General features: G+C 41.1%; 1 protein-coding gene across 2 annotated transcripts; it reads right to left on the bottom strand.

Moving 5' to 3' along the window:
• Window positions 1-449: 449 nt before the first annotated feature.
• sptlc3 (serine palmitoyltransferase, long chain base subunit 3) lies at window positions 450-21,367 on the bottom strand. 2 transcript variants are annotated; one of them, XM_005749342.2, is made up of 12 exons: window positions 20,518-20,588; window positions 17,484-17,675; window positions 16,600-16,754; window positions 15,145-15,293; window positions 11,686-11,810; window positions 10,366-10,459; window positions 8,352-8,457; window positions 6,849-7,068; window positions 4,450-4,576; window positions 2,539-2,674; window positions 1,349-1,478; window positions 450-1,263 (listed from the first exon to the last, which is right to left on the bottom strand). In XM_005749342.2, the coding sequence occupies exons 1-12, from the start codon at window positions 20,536-20,538 to the stop codon at window positions 1,150-1,152; spliced, it is 1,569 nt and encodes a 522-aa protein (XP_005749399.1). In that variant the 5' UTR covers window positions 20,539-20,588; the 3' UTR covers window positions 450-1,149. The 2 variants fall into 2 exon arrangements, with proteins under 2 accessions (XP_005749399.1, XP_005749398.1); XM_005749341.2 differs by lacking the exon at window positions 20,518-20,588 and adding an exon at window positions 21,082-21,367 and having other exon boundaries at window positions 451-1,263.
• Between the last annotated feature and the right edge of the window lie 967 nt (window positions 21,368-22,334).

Consider the following 22,334-nt stretch of genomic DNA (forward strand, 5'->3'; position numbering starts at 1 on the left):
ATGATTACCACATACCACGAGAATTTAGAGTTCAGAGCTAATTGCTGGGTAAGGTTTCTGTTGGCTCAGGTGCCGCATGCTCGGCATGCTTACCTTCACGACTGTAACGCAGTGTTGTGCGTGAAAGGGAACAGCAGGTCTTTAAAACATCAACAATTAAGCTGTTAAGACGTGGTGAATAAGAGCAGTCTCGCCACAAAACAAGCCATAACACCTTTTTTATTCTGCACGCGGGCTGTTGAGATTTAACTGCATGTCAAAGAAGTAATTGCTGCATGATCTATTATTTACAGAAAGGCTATCATTTACTGTGGAGATGAAAGTGGTGTTTCACTGGGGACGTTTTTATAAAAACAGTTCACCGTGGAACACAAAATCTTCCTTTTGCTTGATCTGTTCAGCCACAAGTAGTGTAAACATTCATGCATCAGGATATAAGTTACAAAGGGAAGACTCTTTGGAAAAAAACAAAAGAAAACATGCCATCTGGAAGGTGAATTTATTATTTGGAAGGCATTCGTGCACAGCATTTGGGAACAATGGGTATAAAAATCCTCAAAATTTAGTGAAACAGCAGTTTGGAGATTTGTTAGTTTCTTAAAGTATAAGTAAATAGGATTGTGTATTACTATCTAACTATTACTGCCATTGGCATCTCTAAAAAACTTCAAATATTAATTTAAGAGAAGCAAAAAAGTGCTTCCATAAAAACCCGTCAACGTCTAAATATAGACATAAGTAATTAGAAAAAATCTGCAAGAAAGTGAGCCCTCTTTTAATCTTTAAAAATGCCCTCAGATGTCAGTGCAGAGGAGGTTAACATCGAAAATGAACAAAACAACATATGATTTTCTTCCACGAATAAATAACTCAAGAATCTTGAGATTTACACCAATCCAAAAGACGCTCGTGCATTCATTTCACATATACATATATTCATAAAGAAACGGCATTTCAAGAGTTCAAAACATTTGTCTTTTAAAAAAGAACGAATACACAGTCCAACATTATGATTTAACACACATAAAAAACAAAAAAAACCCAAACAGCTGCCAAATATTTGGCTCTTCTCCTGCTGTCTGATGAATTCACTGTGTGCTTATGATTGCTCAGTTTAGACACTGTGAAGTCAAAGGGTCAAAGATCATATCAGCTGTCCAGCTCGAAGTCTGTCTCATCGCACAGGTCGGGCTGAGGGGAATATTTCCGCCGCGAGAACTTCAGGCAGAGAAGATCTCCCACCTCATTCATACAATCGAGCACCTGAGGACAATGGAAAGTCTCAGAGCATGCATGTTTCATATATATCCAAAGTATCAAAGTGGGAAACGCTCGTGTGTGTTTGTACCTGGTTCAGCATATCCCGGGTGTGTGCAGCAGATACACAGAAGCGAGCTCGGGCCTCTGTGATCGGCGTTGCTGGAAAGCCGACCACAACTACTCCGATTTTTCTCGCCAGCATTTCTCGCGCAAAAGCCCTGATCAGCATAAAAAAAGAGAAACGGGTTAAACACGAAGCACACAAATGACTTTAGCAACAGGAGGGCTTTTTTTCTACTTCTACTTCTTCTTTTTTTGAGTCCTCCTTTTCCGACTGAATGCAGTCAGTTATAGTGTTGTCACATTATATTTGTTACAGCACCTACATAACACGGCAGTGTAACTCATATTTACGAGTTCTGAGTTCACCGAAATGAGCATGCAAGTCACATTACGATGGGAAATGTTTTGGTGCTATGCCTCATCAAATGTAAAATCCATAGGAACGCTGTTCCTTCTAGCCTTTCCAAATGTTTAAATATGCAATCGGGACGTGTGGTTTGCGAGGCTTGTGATAATTTCTGCAAAGTACCATAAATTAAAAAGGGTGCAGTAATTGTTTTGATGACCTCAGAGCAAATCTGTTCATTTTAACAAAGCCAACCTGCTCTGGCGCACTTTACCGTGGACAGTTTGAAGAGGTTAAAACCTTCAAACGAGTTCTGAAAGTGGTTTGATGAATCTGACCCGGTATATTTTATATAAACATGGTGATGAGTATCTACAGAAATATGTTCAATGCTAATAAACGGACTTCAGTGTTGTTATAGGAATAAATATTATGGCTCTGGAAAAAAAATCATTTATTTTTTTTGAAACAAGGTTTGGGGACCTGTGAAATTTCAACTTTATTACAATAAACACTGATACTCACGATAGCAGAGCGATCTAAAATCACAGGCTATATGATGATGCCATCTGATTAAGGCAATAACTGAGCAGAATTTGTATTTGTGCAGATATTAATGTTGACTGTCATATAATCAAGGACACTTGATTACATACCTGAGTGGGAGTCTAGGGTTATACCAAATCAGAACCCGATGTTGCCTCTTAAGAGGTTAAAGACATCATAACACTGCACAAATGATTGATGGAAACTCTGGAGACACAGCTGATCAGAAGACGCAAGTGATGCTATACTGAAGCTAAGAACAAGGAACATCCTGATCATCTGGCTCTGTAAAAGTGTTTTCATGAGTGTTTCTGTGTGCTTACACCACTTTGGCTGGCATGTAGAGCAGCACTGGAACCACAGGTGAGTCATTATTGCCGTAGATGATGAAGCCCATCTCCTTCAGTCTGGATCTGAAGTATTTGGTGTTCTCTGCCAGTTGGCGAATCCGTCTCAATCCTCCAATTAAAACAAGGACACCAGCAGATGTACATGAGTAAAGCACCTTTTTTCACTGAATTTCCCCTCTATATTTGTACCGCGCCCTGTAGGGAAGGACATTAACTGTCAGTAGTAGCTAATGTACTGTGAGTCCTGTGCAGTGCCATCTCATTCTGAGTCCTGCACCTCCATCTGGGCCATTCCAGCCTCCTCTATGAAGTTGTTCATGATTACAGCTCAGCTGCAGCAGCAGATGGTTCAGTTTTGTCCGACTGACAGCATGGTATATGCGCTTGCATGTTGCCAGAGTGGGGGTCTCGCAAATTGGATATGATTGATTTTGCGTGGAATTAGTGACTGTGGGCTGCCACGTGAATGTAGCCGTGACATATAGTGAACACGAATAATGCTTAAGCATCACACGCATTTCCTATAAATTCACTGCACTAGAAGATAAATCACAGGCAGCAAAGGCGGCTTGTTCTGCTGACCCTCTGTGTTCCCGAACAATGCGAATCACTGGGGAGCCCGCTTGCTCTGTAGCTGCTGCAGAGTTTGGCATGGCCGGCCTTGGAACACAGCTCTGTTTCCCTCTGATTACCTGGGAACAGATTGGCAGTTCTTTCAAAGGGACGTAAGAGAGCACTTTAAATCCCCTTATCTCAGAAGAGGGAGAAGGAGAGAGAGGGAGAGAAAAGGGGGGGGGGGGCATAACATTCGGACATCTGCCAAAAAAGCCCAGGCCCCATTTTGTAAATTGTTTCTCTCTGCTAAGATAGAGGGCACGAAGGTCAAAAACCTGCTGCCAGACACAGGAATCGTACGAGCAGGCGAGAACGTGTGGACGTTGCTGTCTGTCGGACTTGTGTGAAATTCAACATCAAAGGGAAAAGATGAAGAAGACAGAGGAGGACTTGGAGGAAGAGGAATAAAGACTTATGACAGACATTCAAGGGCTCTGTTAGGTTTCTTGTCACAGTGAGATTTTAAAGTTGTTGTTTCTTTTTTTTTCTATGGACACTGGGACTGATGTTTAGAAAAACGGCCTTCCCTCTCATCTATAAGACAGGTCAAGGCAATTTTTTTTCCCACAACAGATATTTCACTGGACTACGTCAGATACAAAGCACGGCTGCTTCAGAGTCAGATGAAAAAGTTTCTCATCTCAGCAAGAAACTGCAGCATCTACCTCGACCGCAACGCAGCAGGGTCTAGTCCTTGAAGTGATGACAGAAGCGTTTCATTTTGTTTGTCACGGCTGCCTAGCTTTGCCTCATGGCGCATGCTGTAAATACTGTAAATTTGGTATAACTCTAATGTGTAATCTGTCATTACTTACTAGGCACTAGATGCACTAATGCTACTCCCGTTAGCACTCCTTCCATTACCAGGAGCACAGCTACAATAACTCAGAAAGAATTGCCCCGGTGGTATCGCGTCTGGTCTGGTAACGACCGCTTCCCCTGCCCTCGTGTCTGATGCCATTAGAGCAGCAACTTTTCAGAGCAGCAGCGTTCTCTACAACACACACATGAAAATGATTTCCTCCACGATAGGGTCACGTGTGCTCAGGGACTGCACGTCTCCCTGCTCCTTACCGCTGCAGACCCCTGTAATTGCTTCCACATTTTCTGACCAGCTGTTTGCATTTCCCTGCAGGTCTCACTGCTAATGTTAACATCGGTGGTGTCCTCTGGATTCCGTTTGCTGTTGTTTCCATAAAAATTATATAAAGGTGTAGAAATTTTTTTAAACCAGACATGCAAAGAACGTGTGACGGCTGCTATACTTACCCTCTGTGCTTCCATCTTTTCCCATGATGCACTTCATTGCACGTATTATCTGCTCAGTGGCAGGAGGGGACATGGCCGTGGCGTATACTGCACTGTGAGAATGTGTCCGCAGGTAGTCCACCAGTTCCTGCAACATGGGATACAGAGTCAAACGCTGAAAAAGCACAACTGCACAACTATTCACAGAAAACAAAGCAACAGTTCTGAACCTCTTGTGTGACCCTGCAGTATATTCAAACACCACTAGGGAGAGCTCATGTATAATCAACACCTGAGAAGCAATTAAAATACTTCAAGTCGTTTCTCTGTCACTGTGACTGTCTTGGCACTGACTGTAAAATAGTCCTGGATCCTTTCCTGCTCTCCACTCTGGGGTGGGGGAAGCCAACACATGAATATGAGAAAGAACCAAAGTCAAAATGAGCCAGAATGAGGTCTGTCGTGCTCATTATTCCTAAATGTCAGCAGGAGATTAATTCTGCTAGTGGCTGACAAGAGAAGAGGAGGATTTCAGGAAACCGATTTGGTCACGGGTCCCTAGAGCGTATGTGTGTAAGCGGCCTGAGGTTGGGGAGCTGTGACGGGCTGCTGCTCGGTGGCAAGCCGGGGTTGCGGGGTGATGACACGTAAGCCGGAGATGCTGTCTGGCCACCGCTTCCACTCACCACCATCTGTCCCTGCTGGGCGGTGGCTGCGGCTTCCTCAAGCGCACGAGGGGGAAAGGATTTCAGGGGAAGTGCTTGAATGTAGGATAAGAACCCTGAAACAACCTGACATCTGTTTTCGTTTAAGGCGGGAGATTTTCACAGCTTTGTGGTCCTGCAGGATTACGGTGCAACCAAGATAAACCGTTTAAGAGGACACGTCCAAAATTCATCTCATGCTTGGGGCACAGACTGACAGCTCAGAGGGTTTCCTCAGCCGCACGGTGGCCACAGCACCGATGTGGGAATACGTGTTCACAAAGCCCTGGAGTAGAGGCGCTTCCAGAACAGCAAGCCCACTTGAACTTCAACAGATTTATTTAATAACCTAATTTCAATCTCATCCACATTTTCAGAGATGGCCTAATGAATAAAGACTCCTAAATATAAGTTTGCAGTGACATAGAAATAACTCTGGGTGTATTTATTGGGGTATTTATTTTTGGTACCCTCATAAAATAGCTATAACATGACTGTTTTCCAGAGCACATCTGCACAGTCTTTTGTTGGTCAACCCAAATCCAGTTAATGTAGGACTTGGGGTATTTCACCACAACAACAAATACGTCAAATCTAAAGGTTCTCTCTCTTTTCCTGCCTTTTTTCCTTTAGGACTTTACTGCAGCCAGCTGTCACACCAGGAAGAGTGTTCATACTTCAAACATTATCATGCTTGTTAAAAGTCATCCTGTTAAATCTGGAGCGCAGTTCTGATGCCTGCCACAAGAAGGGGCTGGCCCTCTGCCAGCTTTACCTTCTTATTATGGCAGAGCAGGGCCGGGGGAAACTGAAGGGGAAAGAAGGAAGGGTCCCTCTCTGAATACCTAATTCAAACAACATGGTCGTTTCTGTTGTTGCTTTCTAATCAACTGCCACAAAACTGGTGTGGTTATGTACCAAAGTGTACTATTTAATGGAGTAAAAAAAAAGAAAAGGAAAAAAAAGTGCCCAGAGACGCAGCCTGGGGAACATTTGTGGGACATGTGAGGGCTAAGCGAGAGGGAGTGCGTATAATTGACTTCCATACATTTTTAATAAACAGCCGTGGCGCAGAATATAACATGCATCATAAAAATTTACATTTCCAAATCTAAATATTTGAAAATACTCTTGTGTGATGTTTAAACCTGCTCCGGAGCCAGAAGGGTTAATTGTGTTACACAGTGCTTGTCAGGTTATTTAAACCATGTCAGGATTTAAAAAGCCGGCTCATTAATTTGATTTTCTGCGATGCTAATTCACCCAAGGCTGTTGGGATTGTTTCAGTGCGATTAATCCAATCAGCTTATTTTCTTAAAACATTCTGTCACGACCCTATTTTGTCCAAGGAGTGTTCTTTCCATTTTTAATTCTTCTGTAAAGCAACAGGTCTGCAGCAGTTCTTCCCTTACACAAGATTGCTATGAACTGGCGATGTGGAGGGAAATGAAAACAGCGATGATGGATCGTATTCTTTTGAGAAAGCCGGGGAGGCTGATAAATGTAACAACATCACTGCCGTGTTGACGATAGAGTCTTATCTGTCCAGTACCCCTAAAAAGGTCAGAAAAGTGTCAAGTCTGGAGTGTCCTGGAAAGCTTATATGCATTGGGAAGCAGCACTGAGGACCATGACTGCTTACTTGGTCCCTTGTATGTAACATAAATACACGAATACTGAGAAGCACTGATCAAATGAGAGTAAACTTGCAGTAACCTTTTTCCCTGCGATATAGCCTCCAGACGCCCCGAAGCTCTTTGTAAAAGTCCCCATCATCACGTCCACATCAGCCGGGTTCACATTAAACAGCTCGGTCACACCCCTCCCTGTTTGGCCCACTGCTCCGATGCTGTGGGCTTCATCCAGGTACAGGTACGCTTTATATTTCTTCTTCAGAGCGATGACTTCAGGCAGTAGCACCACTGAACCCTCCATGCTATTGGCAGAGAATCGCACACACACACAAAGCATACGTGTAAAAAGGGATCAACATGGACACACACTTTTAAGAAATTACAAACCAAACTGTTAAAGTGATTAACTTTAAAAGGAAAGAGTCTGACCCTGAACTAACCATATCCACAGCAGAGCATCTCTGCTTCTACAAATGCATATTATATAATCTGACACGCCACAGTCTTCCAAGAATCTTTCCTGCTGGCCTCTTTCACTTTACTCCCACCTTTCTTCCATTTCTTCCTCCCCTCAGATGCAAACCTTTTAAGGCTACAAATAGACAGCATGAGTGATTATACGGCTGGGGACTGGAGCAATCCCAGACCTGCTCGGGTTGCTATGGCTGAGAACGTCTGCAGCCCAAATGACATAAGACAGGGTTTCACCAGGACCGATGTGGACATCAAAGGCAGACTCGGGCTATAGCTAAAGCATGCGTACTCTTTATCCAAGCCTTTTGATGTTGCTGGGAGGTGATAGACGGAGCATTAGTTCTTTCTGTGCTTTGCTGAAAGGCGCCATTTCATTCTCATGTCTTAGACATTACTGTCTGACAAAGACAGTCTGAGGATGTGCAATTAGGTTGTCTTTCAAAGTACCAGGATTGTTGTGGGACTAATTACATTATATTAAGACCAGCTGATGGCCACGTTTAAGGCTTTCTTCTTTTTTTGATGAAAAAAAATTGACATGAAACAAGTAATTTTCACAGCATCATATTTTACTTTAGGAGGACTAAAATGCAAGTGCAGCTGAGAGCAAAAAGAGGGAAGAAAGGAGAACAGAAAATGGCCATGATAAACAGTTGGAGCTGGGGGTGTAGCCAAGTCAATCTCTATGGCTCCATTTGGCCTTGATTTGGAGCTAATGAGCAGATGGAGAGGGTCACTAAGACTCAGGATAGCTCACTGGCAGGAGAGGCAGACAATACCTTTCTCCTTTCTACGGTAATCAAATGGTACCCGACCACATGCACATGCACACACACACCCATGCACTGCCATACGCTTGCATACACACAGACAATCTATTATTCAAGAGCGCAGAAAAGGAAGCGATTGAAAAAGAGACCATAACAGGGACGGCTAAGCACAGGATCACCTCAGGTTATAAATTAAAATTTCTACTCAAATCGGGCTGTGCAAAACCCTCCGATAGACCACCCGGAAGCTCATAGTTAGAAAGACTGATACAAGAGACCCAAGACATGTGTCTGTGAAAGTAGCTATGTTATAATGTGTGTGGGGTGTAATGATGGCTGACCTGTAGATGCCTTCCACCACGATGAGAATCTTTTTCCAGGGCCTGTGGGTCCGAGGCTGTCCTGAGCAAACTGCTTCTTTTAGCATCTTCTCCAGACTCTGCATGTCTGACATAGGTGCACACAAAACATCACGTAAGGGAGAATAAAAGAAAGAGACACAGCAAAAGAAGACAGACCCTAACAATAAAAAAAAGTATGCCGGCAATCCTAGTTTGGATATGTGTTATGACACAGCATACAGGATAGCACTCCAGTGCTATAGCTTGTGCGGAACACCGAACATCAACGCAAACCCGAGAGTGGGAAGAAATCATTTCCACTGGGGCAGATAGTTCACGGATTTCACAAGACACTACTTTATTTGCCAAAGACACCTTTCACAAACAACACACCGGAAATACCCTTGCACTGTGACGCTTACAAACACCTGAGATATCTAACTAGGTTAAAAATGTGGATAAGCCTGTGCGATCTGCATATCTGCATTGTTTTTGTTACAAAAAATTTACATGGCAAAAACATTTCCCGGTGACTAAAACTCAGTTATGACAATACTAATGATCATTTACTGCATACCAGCAGATGGCAGTATTAAACAGCTCCAGTTGTTATGAAAGCGTGTTATTCAAAGTATGACTGCAATCCAACCATTTCCTGCTGAGGAGTGAGGAAAGCTGTCGTGGCTAATAATCTGTCATAGATGATTGATGCTCCTACTTCAAAACAAAAACAGGTTCACTTAAGAGGCAACAGATGCTCCGCTGCTAAAATTCCTTCCCGAGGCTTAGCAGAACAATGTCTCGGCTGAGGAAAGCAGAAATGAAAAAAAGGAATTCACTGTGGCTTTCTGTCTGCACAGTCAAGAGTGAGCAAAAGATTATTTCACAGTGAAACACTGATATAAGATAAGCCACAGCGTGATATGAGATACTGTATGACTGAGGATGGTTATCTTCAGCTTCGATCCATAAAATGATTCCACGATATCTTATCTGTGCTCTCACCTTCGGGGTACACACCACGCTACTGGCTTAATAAATAAAACATAAATACATTTGATTATTCGAAAGAGTAGGACTACTGTCTGTGCATTATAACTAAACAACGTGGTAATTCTCACGCACATGTATGACAAATCTGCTGGACAAACCAGTTTGTCTGCTCCATAGTATGAGTTCCATCTCTGCTAAAAAATAATCCTTGAGAGATTTTAGAGAGTGCTTGCACCAATAAGTATCACTACAAAAAAATACAAGCATTGGAGTTGTTCATAAATCTTTTGTTGTGGCATAACCCTCTATGCAAATATTAGAAATAAAAGAGTTTCTGAGTGCCTAGCGCAGGAGGATTAGTGGCAAGGAGGGGTCAGCAGCTCAGGTGCCTGAGGGCTCTTTGCCTTTAGACAGGCCTCTGGGATCTGCTTTGAGGACCCATAACTGACTCTGCTTGTACCTGTCAGGAAAAATTTGCTGCCAGAGGACTGGCTCATTTGTGCTGTCTGCTGAAAGGACAGGGATGTATCTAATGCGAGCAATGGATGTTATACCATCCACGCTTGATATTTTTCCTCTTGACAATATACCAGAGAACAAAAAGTTTAAGTAAAGATGATGTTTTGTTTAAAAAAAAAAACCTCAACCCCCCCCAACCAACTTCACTATTGCTTCACGGCTGCTGCTGCTGCTGCTGAATAAAACACAAGCATGATTTCAAACCAAACCTATTGCATTAAACACAGAATGTAGGTCTTTCCTAAGGTAAATCCTGTACCACACAAAAGAACAGGAACCTGCTTCTCACAGCAGCACCAGTATACAATTAGGTGAAGAAAACAACCGATACTGTGAGCAGAAGTGGCTGCAAACAGTAACTGAAACTTTCTCAAGAGTCAGTTTGATGACAAAAAGGCACAGAAGGCGTGGTGGTTAAACGTAAGAATAATAATAATAAAAAAAAGGTGTTGTTTTGTACTATGATGCATGGACTATTTATGTACTAGGTGATCGCACTCACTGTTGTGTTTGAACACTCGGATGGTTGCTCCTGACAGTCTGGCTCCCAAGATGAGAGAAGTGTGATTGAGCTCATCGCTTAGTATCAAACAACCCTGGAGAACAGCAAAGAGAAAAGACTTTATTTAAATTTCACAAGGTATGCTTTGTGCTTTTGGGGTAATAGTCAATTGTTTTGCTACTGCAATGCTGAATCAAAAATTTCTAATCTAATGCTCAAAATGCCTCTGCAAACACATTAAATGGGGTATATGACATACATTTTTCATTACAGATAAAAAGGTAAAACTTGATCTGTTGATCTTTTCTTTCTAACTGAAGAATGTGTGGCTAAATAAAGGTAGTTCACACCTCTTCACCTGCCCCTTAATCCAGGCCTCAATCATAATCAGGTCTGGTTCTCTGTGCAAAATAAGTTGTATGTACTGCATGTTAGCAGTTTTTTACTTCTTTGATGTCTGAAGTTCTGACCCACAGACGCATTGCAATTTTCATAACCGACAGCACAGTACTCCATGTTCCTTAAAAAAAATCAGTATGCAAATTAATTCAGTTGTTCCACTGAAAACCTCTCTGGTGCATTAGCATATATATACGGCACAAGCTCTAAGCATTTGACTTCATTAGTCTGAATGAGTCTTGTAGAGGCTATGTTGACACTGTCTCAGTGACAGATCTGCTTGGTTTGGCCTCGGGTCCAGCCAGCCTGCTCCCTGGTCTACCAGCAGCTGTCACTCTAATGTTGGTCTGCCTGCACAGCAAGGCCTGTCCTGGCACAGCCTGTCCCTGTAGGATAGAGCTGGCAGTGAGGGTTGACCTCCAGCCTCTGCAGGGTTACTGCGGGGGGCTGCAGCCTAAGGGGCTGCTACACCTCTTGAGCTGCATAAACGACCCTGTTCTCATCACTTAAACAGTCAACCTCCTCTTCCTCCTGTCCAGTCCAATCACAGATATTCATGCTGTGTGTTGCCCCTGGTAACCCGCAGGCCTCTGCATCAGCCACTCTGGTGCACCGAGAGGCCAGAGGATGGGTAATCCCACCCTTGAGGAGTGCTCTTAACAAAAACTGCCCTTCCATGTATATCTGACTGAAAGCAGCTATGCATGCCCAGATCCTCATCCTTCTGGCTACTGTTTTGTGTAATTATGATTTTAATTAGCAGCTGTGGGTCAGACTGTTTGCAGTTAAGTTTATTTGACTGTTCATTAATTGAGACAATACCACAGAAGAGAAAAAATCCAGACTGATATCTGTTGCATTGTAAAAATTACACTTGCAAAGATGTTCTGTATAATGCTGAGTGTATAAAATCTCACATACCCTGCCCACAAGTGCTGGAATATTCATTGAGTTGGTGGCGAAACCCATCCCATAAGTCATAGCGGACTCGACTCCAAGGAAATTGGCCACAAGTTGTTCTAGCTCTTCATGGATACTCAGGTTGCCTATATGATAGAAATCAGAAAAAGATGACTCACCCCGACAACATCACTGTACCTGTTGGCACATCTGGTAATCCTTTAGTCTCTAGGCTTTGCCGGTCTTTGTCACCCAATCACAAGGTTTGTCAGAGATGAATGTCTCCTGATAAAAAAGTAAGAGACCCAGAAGCAAACGCCTGGATCAGCATCAGCGGCTCTTGCTGTCTGGGGATCTGAGGAGATTTATAAAGATCCAAGATGGGGTAAATTTGTAATTTAGTTCAACTGCCGTATTTCATCCCAGGTAATATTAAGGGAGGTCTAGCGAGGACTGAAATGGTTCTGTTGTACATTTTAGGACTGAGCCAGCTCAGGTGGTGATAACCCTATGTGACAGGTGGAGACCAGAATTCATTTGGAAAATTGATCAGATTGCAATCTGTCACCTGATGTGGCATTTTTTCAATTTTGTACAATAAAGTGGAATTTTCAGGTACCTGCCCTTGTGCTTATCTGATAAACAGAAGAATTGCTGTTATAATTGTGAGCTATGGGGAGAGAGGTGGGCAATAAAAGGTGCACGTACACTGTATTTTATCTCTGCAGGGACGATGTTGTATTCTGTACGGCACAAAAACATTACAACATTACAGTGCATCTGTGTTTACTGTAATACTACATTGTAGTTACCAGGTATTGCACACTGAATTAAAGCTACTTTGTAAAGCAACTTTCTAATGAGTGCTTATATAATACAATATATCACTACTGCATTAACATTTAAAAAACGGGGCATTAATTGCACACACGTGGGACACTAATCAATAACAGTCAGTAACCACAGAGAGCGAGCTTCAAACAGCCAGAATGGTTCAGGAAGGACTGGAGAAATGGTTATTGAGTTATGTGTATAAAAAAAACATAACGCAGAGAAGCAGTTCTGTCTTTATGGCGATTCCCATTCACTGCTTTCCATCAGGCCTTACGCCAAAATCGATTCATACATTTCCTCGACCGCTCAGGCTCACAGGCCCTGCCGGCATGTGCAGCGTCTTCTTCTTCTTCTTCTTCTTTTTAAAATCAGGCTGCATTGACATTTGCTCTCTTAATAGAACATTTTACTGAGCTGTGGCTTTTTAAGCGTGCCATGCCTTCTTATTGATATGTTAACCTCAGAAGGCCACTCTAGGTCCCGATACTCTACAGATAAGACAGTCAGGACGGAGCCTGATCACTTTGCTTAAAATAAAACCTACACCTTTTAAAAATTGGTCACTGTTCCTCTGAGTTACCATGGTCACCTTTGTGCTATCAAGGCTGGTTGATGAGAAGGACAGCCACAGTGAAGACTGTGCATGCAAATCTGATAGTTCTCATAGTTAAATCTGTTCCTTTTATTGGGAATTATATGACCGAGGAATTTTTAAGGACAAGAAAAGAGACAGAATAACAAAGGTTAATCATTTCTGACACAAACCTTGAGTCAGCGAACCATTATGAAGTTAGTGTAGCATGTTTTAATATATAAAAAGGCACAACAGCCCTATTGCACTAGTATACTAATACCAGAATTTTACTACCTTGTGTTTGATAGCTGTACCCAGTATATTTTTATGCATCTGAATGTTTGACATTATTATCTATTAATGATTACAGGAAAAGCAGTGCCAATAAGCTACCCATTAAGGTAACTCTATGAATGTTTGACATGGGTGTTTATTCACAGGGTGTGCTTTCAGTGCACTTTGTGTGTAGTTCAAAATGCCTTATTGATAATAAAAAAAAGAAAAACACTCCCTGTGTGGGCTCGAAACATATTGTGAGTCATTTTTATTTAGAGGTTGACCTAAGTGTTTAACTGCATTTTCTAAGATGATTTAATATTGGAAAAGGTGAGAGGCGAGATGAGATGAAATGAAATTAATGATGTCAATGACTGACAAGAGTGAAATAGAAAAAAAAAGAATTACATGTCTAAATGTTTTTTTTAATTACATTTTTTGTTTTTTCTTTAATTACATTTTTTGTATTTTTTCTAAATTGCTGACAATTCAGTCAAAAGCAATGCTGACAATTTGACTTTGAAGATTTTCCACATGTCAACAGTAAAAGCTGCTGTGTGTGCATCACTAGTGCAACAGAGACGCTGGGATCTTTAATAATTTATGCACAATAATGTCTCATGGGAAGAATGCTTGTTATTCCTTAAGCTTCCCGGTGAGCCAGCTAAAACACGCATTAGAAACCCAGGCTAAAACAGTTGCATTTTGAAAGGGAAATAAACATATAAATAAATCACATAGATGAATAATAGATGGTGTGAAGTGTGCATGTGCACACTCCACACCATCCATGTGTGTGTGTGTGTGTGGGGGGGGGCTTCAGCTTGTAGTCATACTTGCTCTGCCAAACATACGCATAACTAACAATCACATGTCCTTAAGTTCCTCTAATTTTCTCTCCTCTTGTCAAATAGCTGGTATCCTGCAACGCTCAGTGACTCCGCTTGATCTGAACTTGCATGTCAGCTAACCTACTGCTAGCCTGCTCTCTGCAGAAATAGCACATTGGTCTCTGAAGTGTCACAACGCAAACCTCGCTGAGAGGTTTGCTTTGAGAGAGAGAGAAACACTTTTCTGCGTCGCCTGTTCCTCAAGCTCTGTAAAGTGTATCAGCGGGGCTTTGGTGAAGAAACACCCAATTGATGGCCAATCATTCGATTTCCTCGCCGCACCATTGCAATTCTAGAATGTTACATCCACATAGACACTTAAATACCATCAAATCCAAAATGAAGTTCAAAGAACTTTCATCAGAAGCCACAGATCCCATTTACTTTCTGATCCTTGCTGTTATAACAGTTCCTTTGCATGCATGTACATATAGGTTTTTAATGTCAAGAGTGCTTTACAATGTTAGGTTCCACAAGACTGTAGCCCCCCAGCTTCTCACTTTCGACCGATATATAATGATCTCAACGTATGCCCAAATGCTATATAATTTAGCAAAAGGTGAATAATTCATACAACACTGACGCCACTGGCAGATATTTAAATGTGCACGCCGTATGCAGGAAACCTAAAAAATGACGGTGACAAGTTTCATTTTCAGTTTGATACTCTGACCATTCAGCGTCAACAAGGCCTGACAGATAACTTTTTTAAATAGAGGCACATATAAGATATGTAAGGATAATAAACACTACCATATAGCTGTTATGTTTTTGTTGTATGGTGGACTTTTTTCCTCCCTAAATCAAATCAACTGCCACAAACCAGCTCACAGAGAGAAGTGACACAAAGCAAAGTGGCAATAGTTTTTTTTTATCTTTACAACAGAATCTTAACCACAAACTCACCTATTTCCTGTCTTGTGCTGCAAACCCCAACCCCATACTGGCGCACTTTGTCTGCCACAGTTTTCAGGAAATCAGCATTGTTCTCAGCAAAGCCAAGGTAGTTGTACGAGCCCATATTGATAACATTGTGTATTGTCTTCCCGGTAAACCTGCAATTACACAAACATCAGGACTCAATTAGTTTGTCTGTTTTTCCCTGATTCATACACATGCCCAGTGAATTCATTACATATCAAATTTTTAAATAGCATATTCAATTAAATATGTTATTTGCTAATCAAAAACTCCACTTATTCTATTGATAGGAGTCTGCTAATGGGAAATAAAATTATAAAACATGTTTTGAAGACAACAGTGGCACTGACTGGATCCACAAGCAGTAGTAGTTATGTATTGTACAAAGAACATTTTAGTGTTAATTAAGAGATTATGCTTCACTATAAAATGTAGGATTGTGTGTGTACACTGCGAACTGTTGTAATCATTTCAGGCACTAAAGCAAGTTCAGGTAAACATCACACGAGTTCAAGAGTGCGCATCCCTATCAGAGGTAATCTGAATCTAAAACTATCTAAAAAGAATTTTTCCTTTTTGTCATCTGACCTACTTCTTCTCAAACTTCACGTACCTCTTTATACCGCTACGAAACCAATCAAAAGTATGCACCACAGTACCACGTCTCTACTTTTTCCAGTCACATTAAACATGTTTAAATATGTAATCCACGTTTACGTCACACTCATAATGTCATATTTCTACCCTGTGGCTCCCTTCATACTCTTTTCCATACTATATTTCTCCAACCCTGTTCTGTAGCAAAGAGGAATATCAACTATGACCCAGATTCTTTGGAGTGGCATATCTTTACTGATGACAAATAACCATGTTTCCACCTTTGCAAACAGCTTATAGAGGTTACCAAGCTAGTTAAATCTGGGATGTCCACTCTTTACCCTCAGAAGAGAGATGATTTTGTGCAAAAAGACTGTCTGGCGAGTTTTAAGCATTTTTAAGGTGAGCGGTATACACTGATAAGCCAAAACACTTTAAGCCAGCATGCTATTAGTCTTTTGTGTGCTGCCCAAAAAAGGTCCACCCCACTGAGCTATGGACTCTACGAGACCTTGGCGGATGCCCTGTGGTATCTGGAGCTAGGATGCACCACATCCTTTCAGATTTTTTCCAGCAAATTACCCAAAACCCAGTGGGGGTCAGCTCACAAGCCTTGTCATTTTGGAGGTGCTCCAACCCAGTCGACTGGCCATAACAATTTGGCCCTTACTAGACTAACTCAGTTCTTCACACCTGTCCATGTATCTCAGACCTCGACATGTGCTTTTAACAGGACACAGTGTTTTTCACCTTATCTGTGAGTGATCGTAATGACTCACCTCCTCCATGATACTGTTTATGCTATTTACAGTATGTCTATCATAGATCAATCGATTGCAGTACCTGAATGTCCAGTTGTAGTCATCAGATACCCTTTCCATCAGGTCAAAGACAGGTCCTGGTAGGCTGCATATGGGGCGGTTCCAGTTGTCTCGTACCCTCATGTACAGGTTTCGAGTGTAAAAGTTCTCAAAATCTTGATAAAGTGGGACAAAATCCTAAGGAGGAAAAGCATAAGCAGGATTCATTTAATAATGGGTACTAGATCTAGCATTTTTGTGTTTTTATGTTTTCATTCTAGTCCAAGAAATCTTCATTGATCCAATATCCAATGTTTGAGTATTTTCAAGATTATGTGAGACTTAGTCTTTACGGTATGCCCATATGCCATATCATAAAGTGACTCCTGTCCAAAAACAGGGCAGAACTCACTGGTTATTTCTTTTTAGGTTTCTGACCAAAGAAATAGTCACAGAAATAAGGACAGGGTACTGCTTCAGATTTTTCTTAAAGGCTTTTACCTTTTTAATAAGGCCTAGACAAAAACAAATCTGACAACAACAAACATCCTAACTCTAATTTCTGGATTTGGAAAATCAAATCTGTGGCAACACAAAGGCTACTATGGCAATGCCAAGGCCTTATCTAAAATCTGAAGCACAGTAACAAAGAAGGCGCTTGAATCCTCTGAGATTTAATTAGATCTTCAACAGATATTCTCTGCGGTGTCCTGCCTCACTCATGGCAACGTTATAGCGTAGAGGAACACAGAGGATGAAAACAGAGGGAGAGCTTAAGGAAAAAATTGACATAATTAGAAGAAAACAAAATGTACTGACACCACATGCATGTTACTCTACTCCAACTGTCTGCATGGGTATTTGTGTCTGCATTTTGTGTGAGACCCTACAATATGCCTGTTTGTACTATTTGCATGTGTAACCTACCTTCTGTTTCTCTCTTTCCTGGGCAATGTTGCACTTCTCCAAACCCACAGCTCTGAGGAAGTCTCTGAGGTAGCCAAACAGGGTGACAATGCCAAAGCCCAGGTATGTTAGCACGGCAACATACATGGGAGCCTGCTCAAAGGGCTCATGCTTGTGGCATCTGGAGGAAACGTCGGTCCCCTGGCCATTTTTCTATACAACAAAAAGCCCACATAAGCTGTCTTACATTCTACACAAGAACACAGACACACACTTTGAGTTCAAATAAAGGGTTTGTAGTTAACGTGCCAATTAACCTGAAAAATAGAGAGACTGTGGCCTAGTCTTCAGTAACATGTAGACTAGGCCTATTATTACAAAAGAAACCCTACAAGATCATCCACAGAAATGATAACTGGACAAAAATAAATTTTTCTGGAAATGTTGAATTTGTTATAATATTATATACTACATGTAATAGGTTTTTCCTTCACAAAAAGAGTTCTGGCAACTGACCGTCGAATCTATGCCTAAAACTGGAATCACAAGGATAAATATTGTGAATGTTTTGTTATGAAGAATACATTTTAAATAGATAATATTCAGTGTATACATTTTGGTTTAATAACTTTGGTCTAAGTACTGTTTACCAATTTAATGCTGCTTTACTCTGTGGACATGTTTGTCAGCAAAATCGTGAAAGAAGAAAGCAATGCCATACATACGTCATACCAGAGGTATTTAGTAGAAAATTTGATTATGCCTCATTACATATATTTGCATATTAGTGAGATATGTGCATATTGAAGTACTCGTGCTGCCTTTGTGCAGGAAGACAGCAGCATGAGTTAAAGGAAAGGTTTACAAGATAGTCATGAAAACTCCTGTGATGTATGGTTTGGAGATGGTTGCATTAAAAAAAAGACAGGACACCGAGCTGGAGGTGGCAGCGCTGAAGATGTTGGGATTTTCATTGATTTTCAATGGACAATATTAGAAGTGAGTATATCCGGGAGGCAGCTCAGGCTGAGCAGTTTGGACATGAGAGGCAAGGTTGAGATGGTTTGGACTTGTGCAGATTAGAGACAGTAGAAACACTGGACAAATAATATGGAATTGGCAGCTCCACATTGAATATGGAGCTGCAGGCAGGAGGAAAGGAGGAAGACCACAAAGGAGGTTTATAGATGTAGTGAAGGAGGAGGGCTGAGGCCTGATGAGACCCCTAAAGGGAGCAGGTGGAAGAAGAAGGATTACTTCTCCTTCACTTTGTGTTTGTATTTAATTCAATTCAATTTTATTTATATAGTGCCAATTCACAATACCAGTTGTCCCGCATCCCCAACTGGTCAGGGGAGTTGAGGGTGAGGGGAAGAAGACAGGAAAAAGACACGCTGTGGAAGAGAGCCAGAGAATAATAATAATAAATGCATGCATGGGTATAAAAGGTGAATGAAAAAGAAACACTGTGCACATCAGTGCATGATGAGAATCCTCCATCATCCTAGACCTATTGCAGCGTAACTACATGAGAAGTCAGGTTCAACTGATCCAGCTCTATAAGCTTTACCAAAAAGGAAAGTTTTAAGCCTAATCTTAAAAGTAGAGATGGTGTCTGTCTCCTGTCTCGGGTTCCACAGAAGAGGGGCCTGAACTCTAAAGGCTGCTCCTCCCATTCTAGTTTTAAATAAATACTCTAGGAACCACAAATAAACCTGCAGTCTGAGAACTAAGTGCTCTGTTGGGTTGACACAATAAGGTCATTAAGATAAGATGGCACGTGATTAATCAAGATGTATGTACGTGATGAGAAGGATTCTGGATTTAACAGGAAGCCAACAAAGATAAGCCAGTATAGGTGAAATATGCTCTCTCTTTGTAGTTCCTGACAGTAATCTTGCTTTTTGGACATCTTACTGTACATAATAACGAATTAGGCTACGTTCACACTGCAGGTCTCAATGGTCAATTCCGATTTTTTTGATCAAATCCGATTTTCTTGTCTGCTTGTTCACACTACAAACAAAATGTGACAGCAAACGCGCTCTAGTGTGAACGCTCAAAGCGGCCCGCATGCGCAAAAGAAGACGTCACTCACGCGCTCTGTTTAGAACCAGAGCAAACAATATTGTTTGACTGATGGCCCTTAATATAAAGACTTCGGACTTTACGTTTCCCAATTTTTGCTTTAAGTTATTTTGTTATTTACACAATAATATAAATAACATTATAATTGGCGTCTGTCTCGTGTCAGTGACGTAAAAAACGGATTTAAGGCGACGTGACCGTTCAAACAGCAGTCGCTTTCTAAAACATCGGATATGTATCGGATTCAGTACCACATACGAAAGTGACCCAGATCGGATTTGAAAATTCGTGCCATTCACACTGTCATACCACGATCGGATGTGGGTCACATAGGGTCAAAAAAAAAATCGGATTTGACGCGCTTTCGCCTGCAGTGTGAACATAGCCTAGAGTCGTCCAGCCTAGAAGTATTAAATGCATAAACTAGCACTCTTAATAACAAACTAGAACAAGCATAGTGGTTGCATGTGTGTCATTGGGGTTTTTGAAGGGCACAAGGCAACCAGAAAGTCTTGTTTTACGTTGTAAAACCAGCACGGAGGCCTTGTTGAAGCAATATGGCCGACAGCTAACCCACTACACCACAAGCGCAGCACAGATATTTATCTTCAGGCAGGTTATGTCAAGCTAAAGACATTTTTTAAATTCTTTTATGACATTTTAACAGAAACATCTTCAGGAGTGCGAAGAACCCTTAAGACAGTGCCTAAACAGTAGGTAGTACTGGAAATAGCTACAAATAACTAGCAACCACAAAAATGATGCTAAGCCATAGCTTGTAGACTGTATACTGTCAATTTAGCAAAATATGCTACGACATAGATTGTTTGTATGTAGGGTTATACAAACTTAACTTGTAAGGCAGTTAAGACTGTCCACGTTTTCAATTATTCAACTATTAAACAATATGGACATTGCTTGAACCTTCATGTAGTTGGCTCAGATAAATCAGCTACATCTCACTCACCAGCGACTCACCAACCAGCATCCTACACAACAGACAAATGCATTTTAAAACAAACACTAGCCTAACTTCACTTGGCTCACATGCCTGAAGACAAAGAAAATCTATGTGAGTCAAAAGAGGTTTCAGGGCGGGGTATTGCATTATTATTGCTCTTTACATTGTCCATTTTTATATGCAGGGGAACTAAACAGCACTCATCATCCTGCTGTCGATATTTTACAGTTTAAATCGATTGTAAACTAAGCACTGGCACATTATAAAACTCGTATGGCATATTACAGTTGTAACGACACAGTTATGCTGTTGCAGTTGTGGGTGTTGCCTAACTTTCGTAGTGGTGTGATACTTTTTTTTTTAAAGTAGGTGAACACTTACAAAACATGCCGACGTCATATTTGTCTTGTTTAGCGAAGAAGAGCTCAAAATAAAAGCAAACTTCCTGTGTTATTTTTATTGTGTTAAAATTCTTGCCACTGCTGTAAAGCCGGCAGTCACGCATAGAGCGCATGAAATAAAACAAATTATCTTCATAAATACATTGCGCTGACAGGCAGACAGACATACCTCCTTGTGGTTATGATAGCCGTTTTTCCCGATATGTTCGCGCTTCACTCCATTCTTTCTCAAGTATGGTTTTAAGTTTCCGTCAGCAGCAGTTGTTGCCATGTTCTTGAAAGCACGGGCTCAGCTCTGACTGACAGGTATAACCGGTGTGCTGTGCCCAACTTCCAAAGGTGACTTCCTCCTTCTCTCTTGCGCCGGTTAAGCCTCTTTTGAAACGCTTCAGCTTTTACTGACGGCTTCTCCAAAACAAAGTCACGCTTCCGATTCTTACTGTTTCGATTTTGTTTAAATAGGACGACTTCTCCCTTATTTTGAACACCCCCCCCCCCCCAACTTCCCCTTTTCATGTTCTTGACAGTTTTAAAAGAGCCCATCTGTTTTCTCTTTAATCTTCACTCTATTGTCATCAGATTTTTTTGCTTCCTTTTTTGTCTTGTGCTCCTTTGCACTTTTTCTGTCTCTATGTCTATTTTTTTTTTTTCACATAACACCCCCCCCCAAACTTCCGCTTATTACAAAATGCTGCATTACAAAATGAACGCTATACAACTGCTTTAATTCTTAAAATATTATTTTTATTAAAAAATAATTGGAAAGTAAAACACATTTACTCAGGCTGCGTTAGTGATTAGAGTTCTAGTAATTTGAGTACTTACATTTAATGGAGCCTAATAATAGAATACTAGCTAAGCATTGTGGTGGACTGGTAACGTGTACTGGTAATCTGGGACAAGCTCCAGCACCCACTGCCATTCTCAGTTAGATAAATTCTTATGGATAGGTGCAACTTAATATATACTCTAATATTTGCACTCTTCATTTACTACATTATTAGTTATTTGTTACCTAGCAGATGAATAGTCTACATATGGTAACCTGTTCAGTAGTTGTCTAACATTGGTTTACAACAATATAACCTACTTGAAATGAACTCCACCTACTTATGACACCTTAATGCAGCATCATCATCAATGAAATCCAGAAATATAACTGATAATACAGCATAGCTATCAGTGTTGACATTCATATCAAGTACTTGTCCTTTGCTTTTGATGCTTAACTCATATTTTGCTAATTTTAATCAGACTTTTAGATTAACAAGCTTTTAAAAACAGTCCTTTTACTGCAATATAGCATTTTGACACTGAGATAGTTGTGTAAGAGTAAATATTAATAGAGGTTTACGGTGGTAGTCATTCAGCTACACCAGACAATGAAATAACACATGATTAGAGTGTAGCAAAGCAATTTTT

Source organism: Pundamilia nyererei, unplaced genomic scaffold (assembly GCF_000239375.1).
Source record: "Pundamilia nyererei isolate P.nyererei 1_Seehausen unplaced genomic scaffold, PunNye1.0 scaffold00241, whole genome shotgun sequence".
Lineage (NCBI taxonomy): Eukaryota > Metazoa > Chordata > Actinopteri > Cichliformes > Cichlidae > Pundamilia > Pundamilia nyererei.

Excerpts from the sequence above, each read along its gene's own strand:
- sptlc3 (XM_005749341.2), bottom strand. The coding sequence starts at position 21,183 with ATGGCAACAACTGCTGCTGACGGAAACTTAAAACCATACTTGAGAAAG. Across the intron at positions 11,811-15,144 it reads CAGCACAAGACAGGAAATAG|GCAACCTGAGTATCCATGAA; the intron begins GTGAGTTTGTGG and ends TCTATCATATAG. Across the intron at positions 2,675-4,449 it reads AAAAGATGGAAGCACAGAGG|GATTGAGACGGATTCGCCAA; the intron begins GTAAGTATAGCA and ends TTTTAATTGGAG.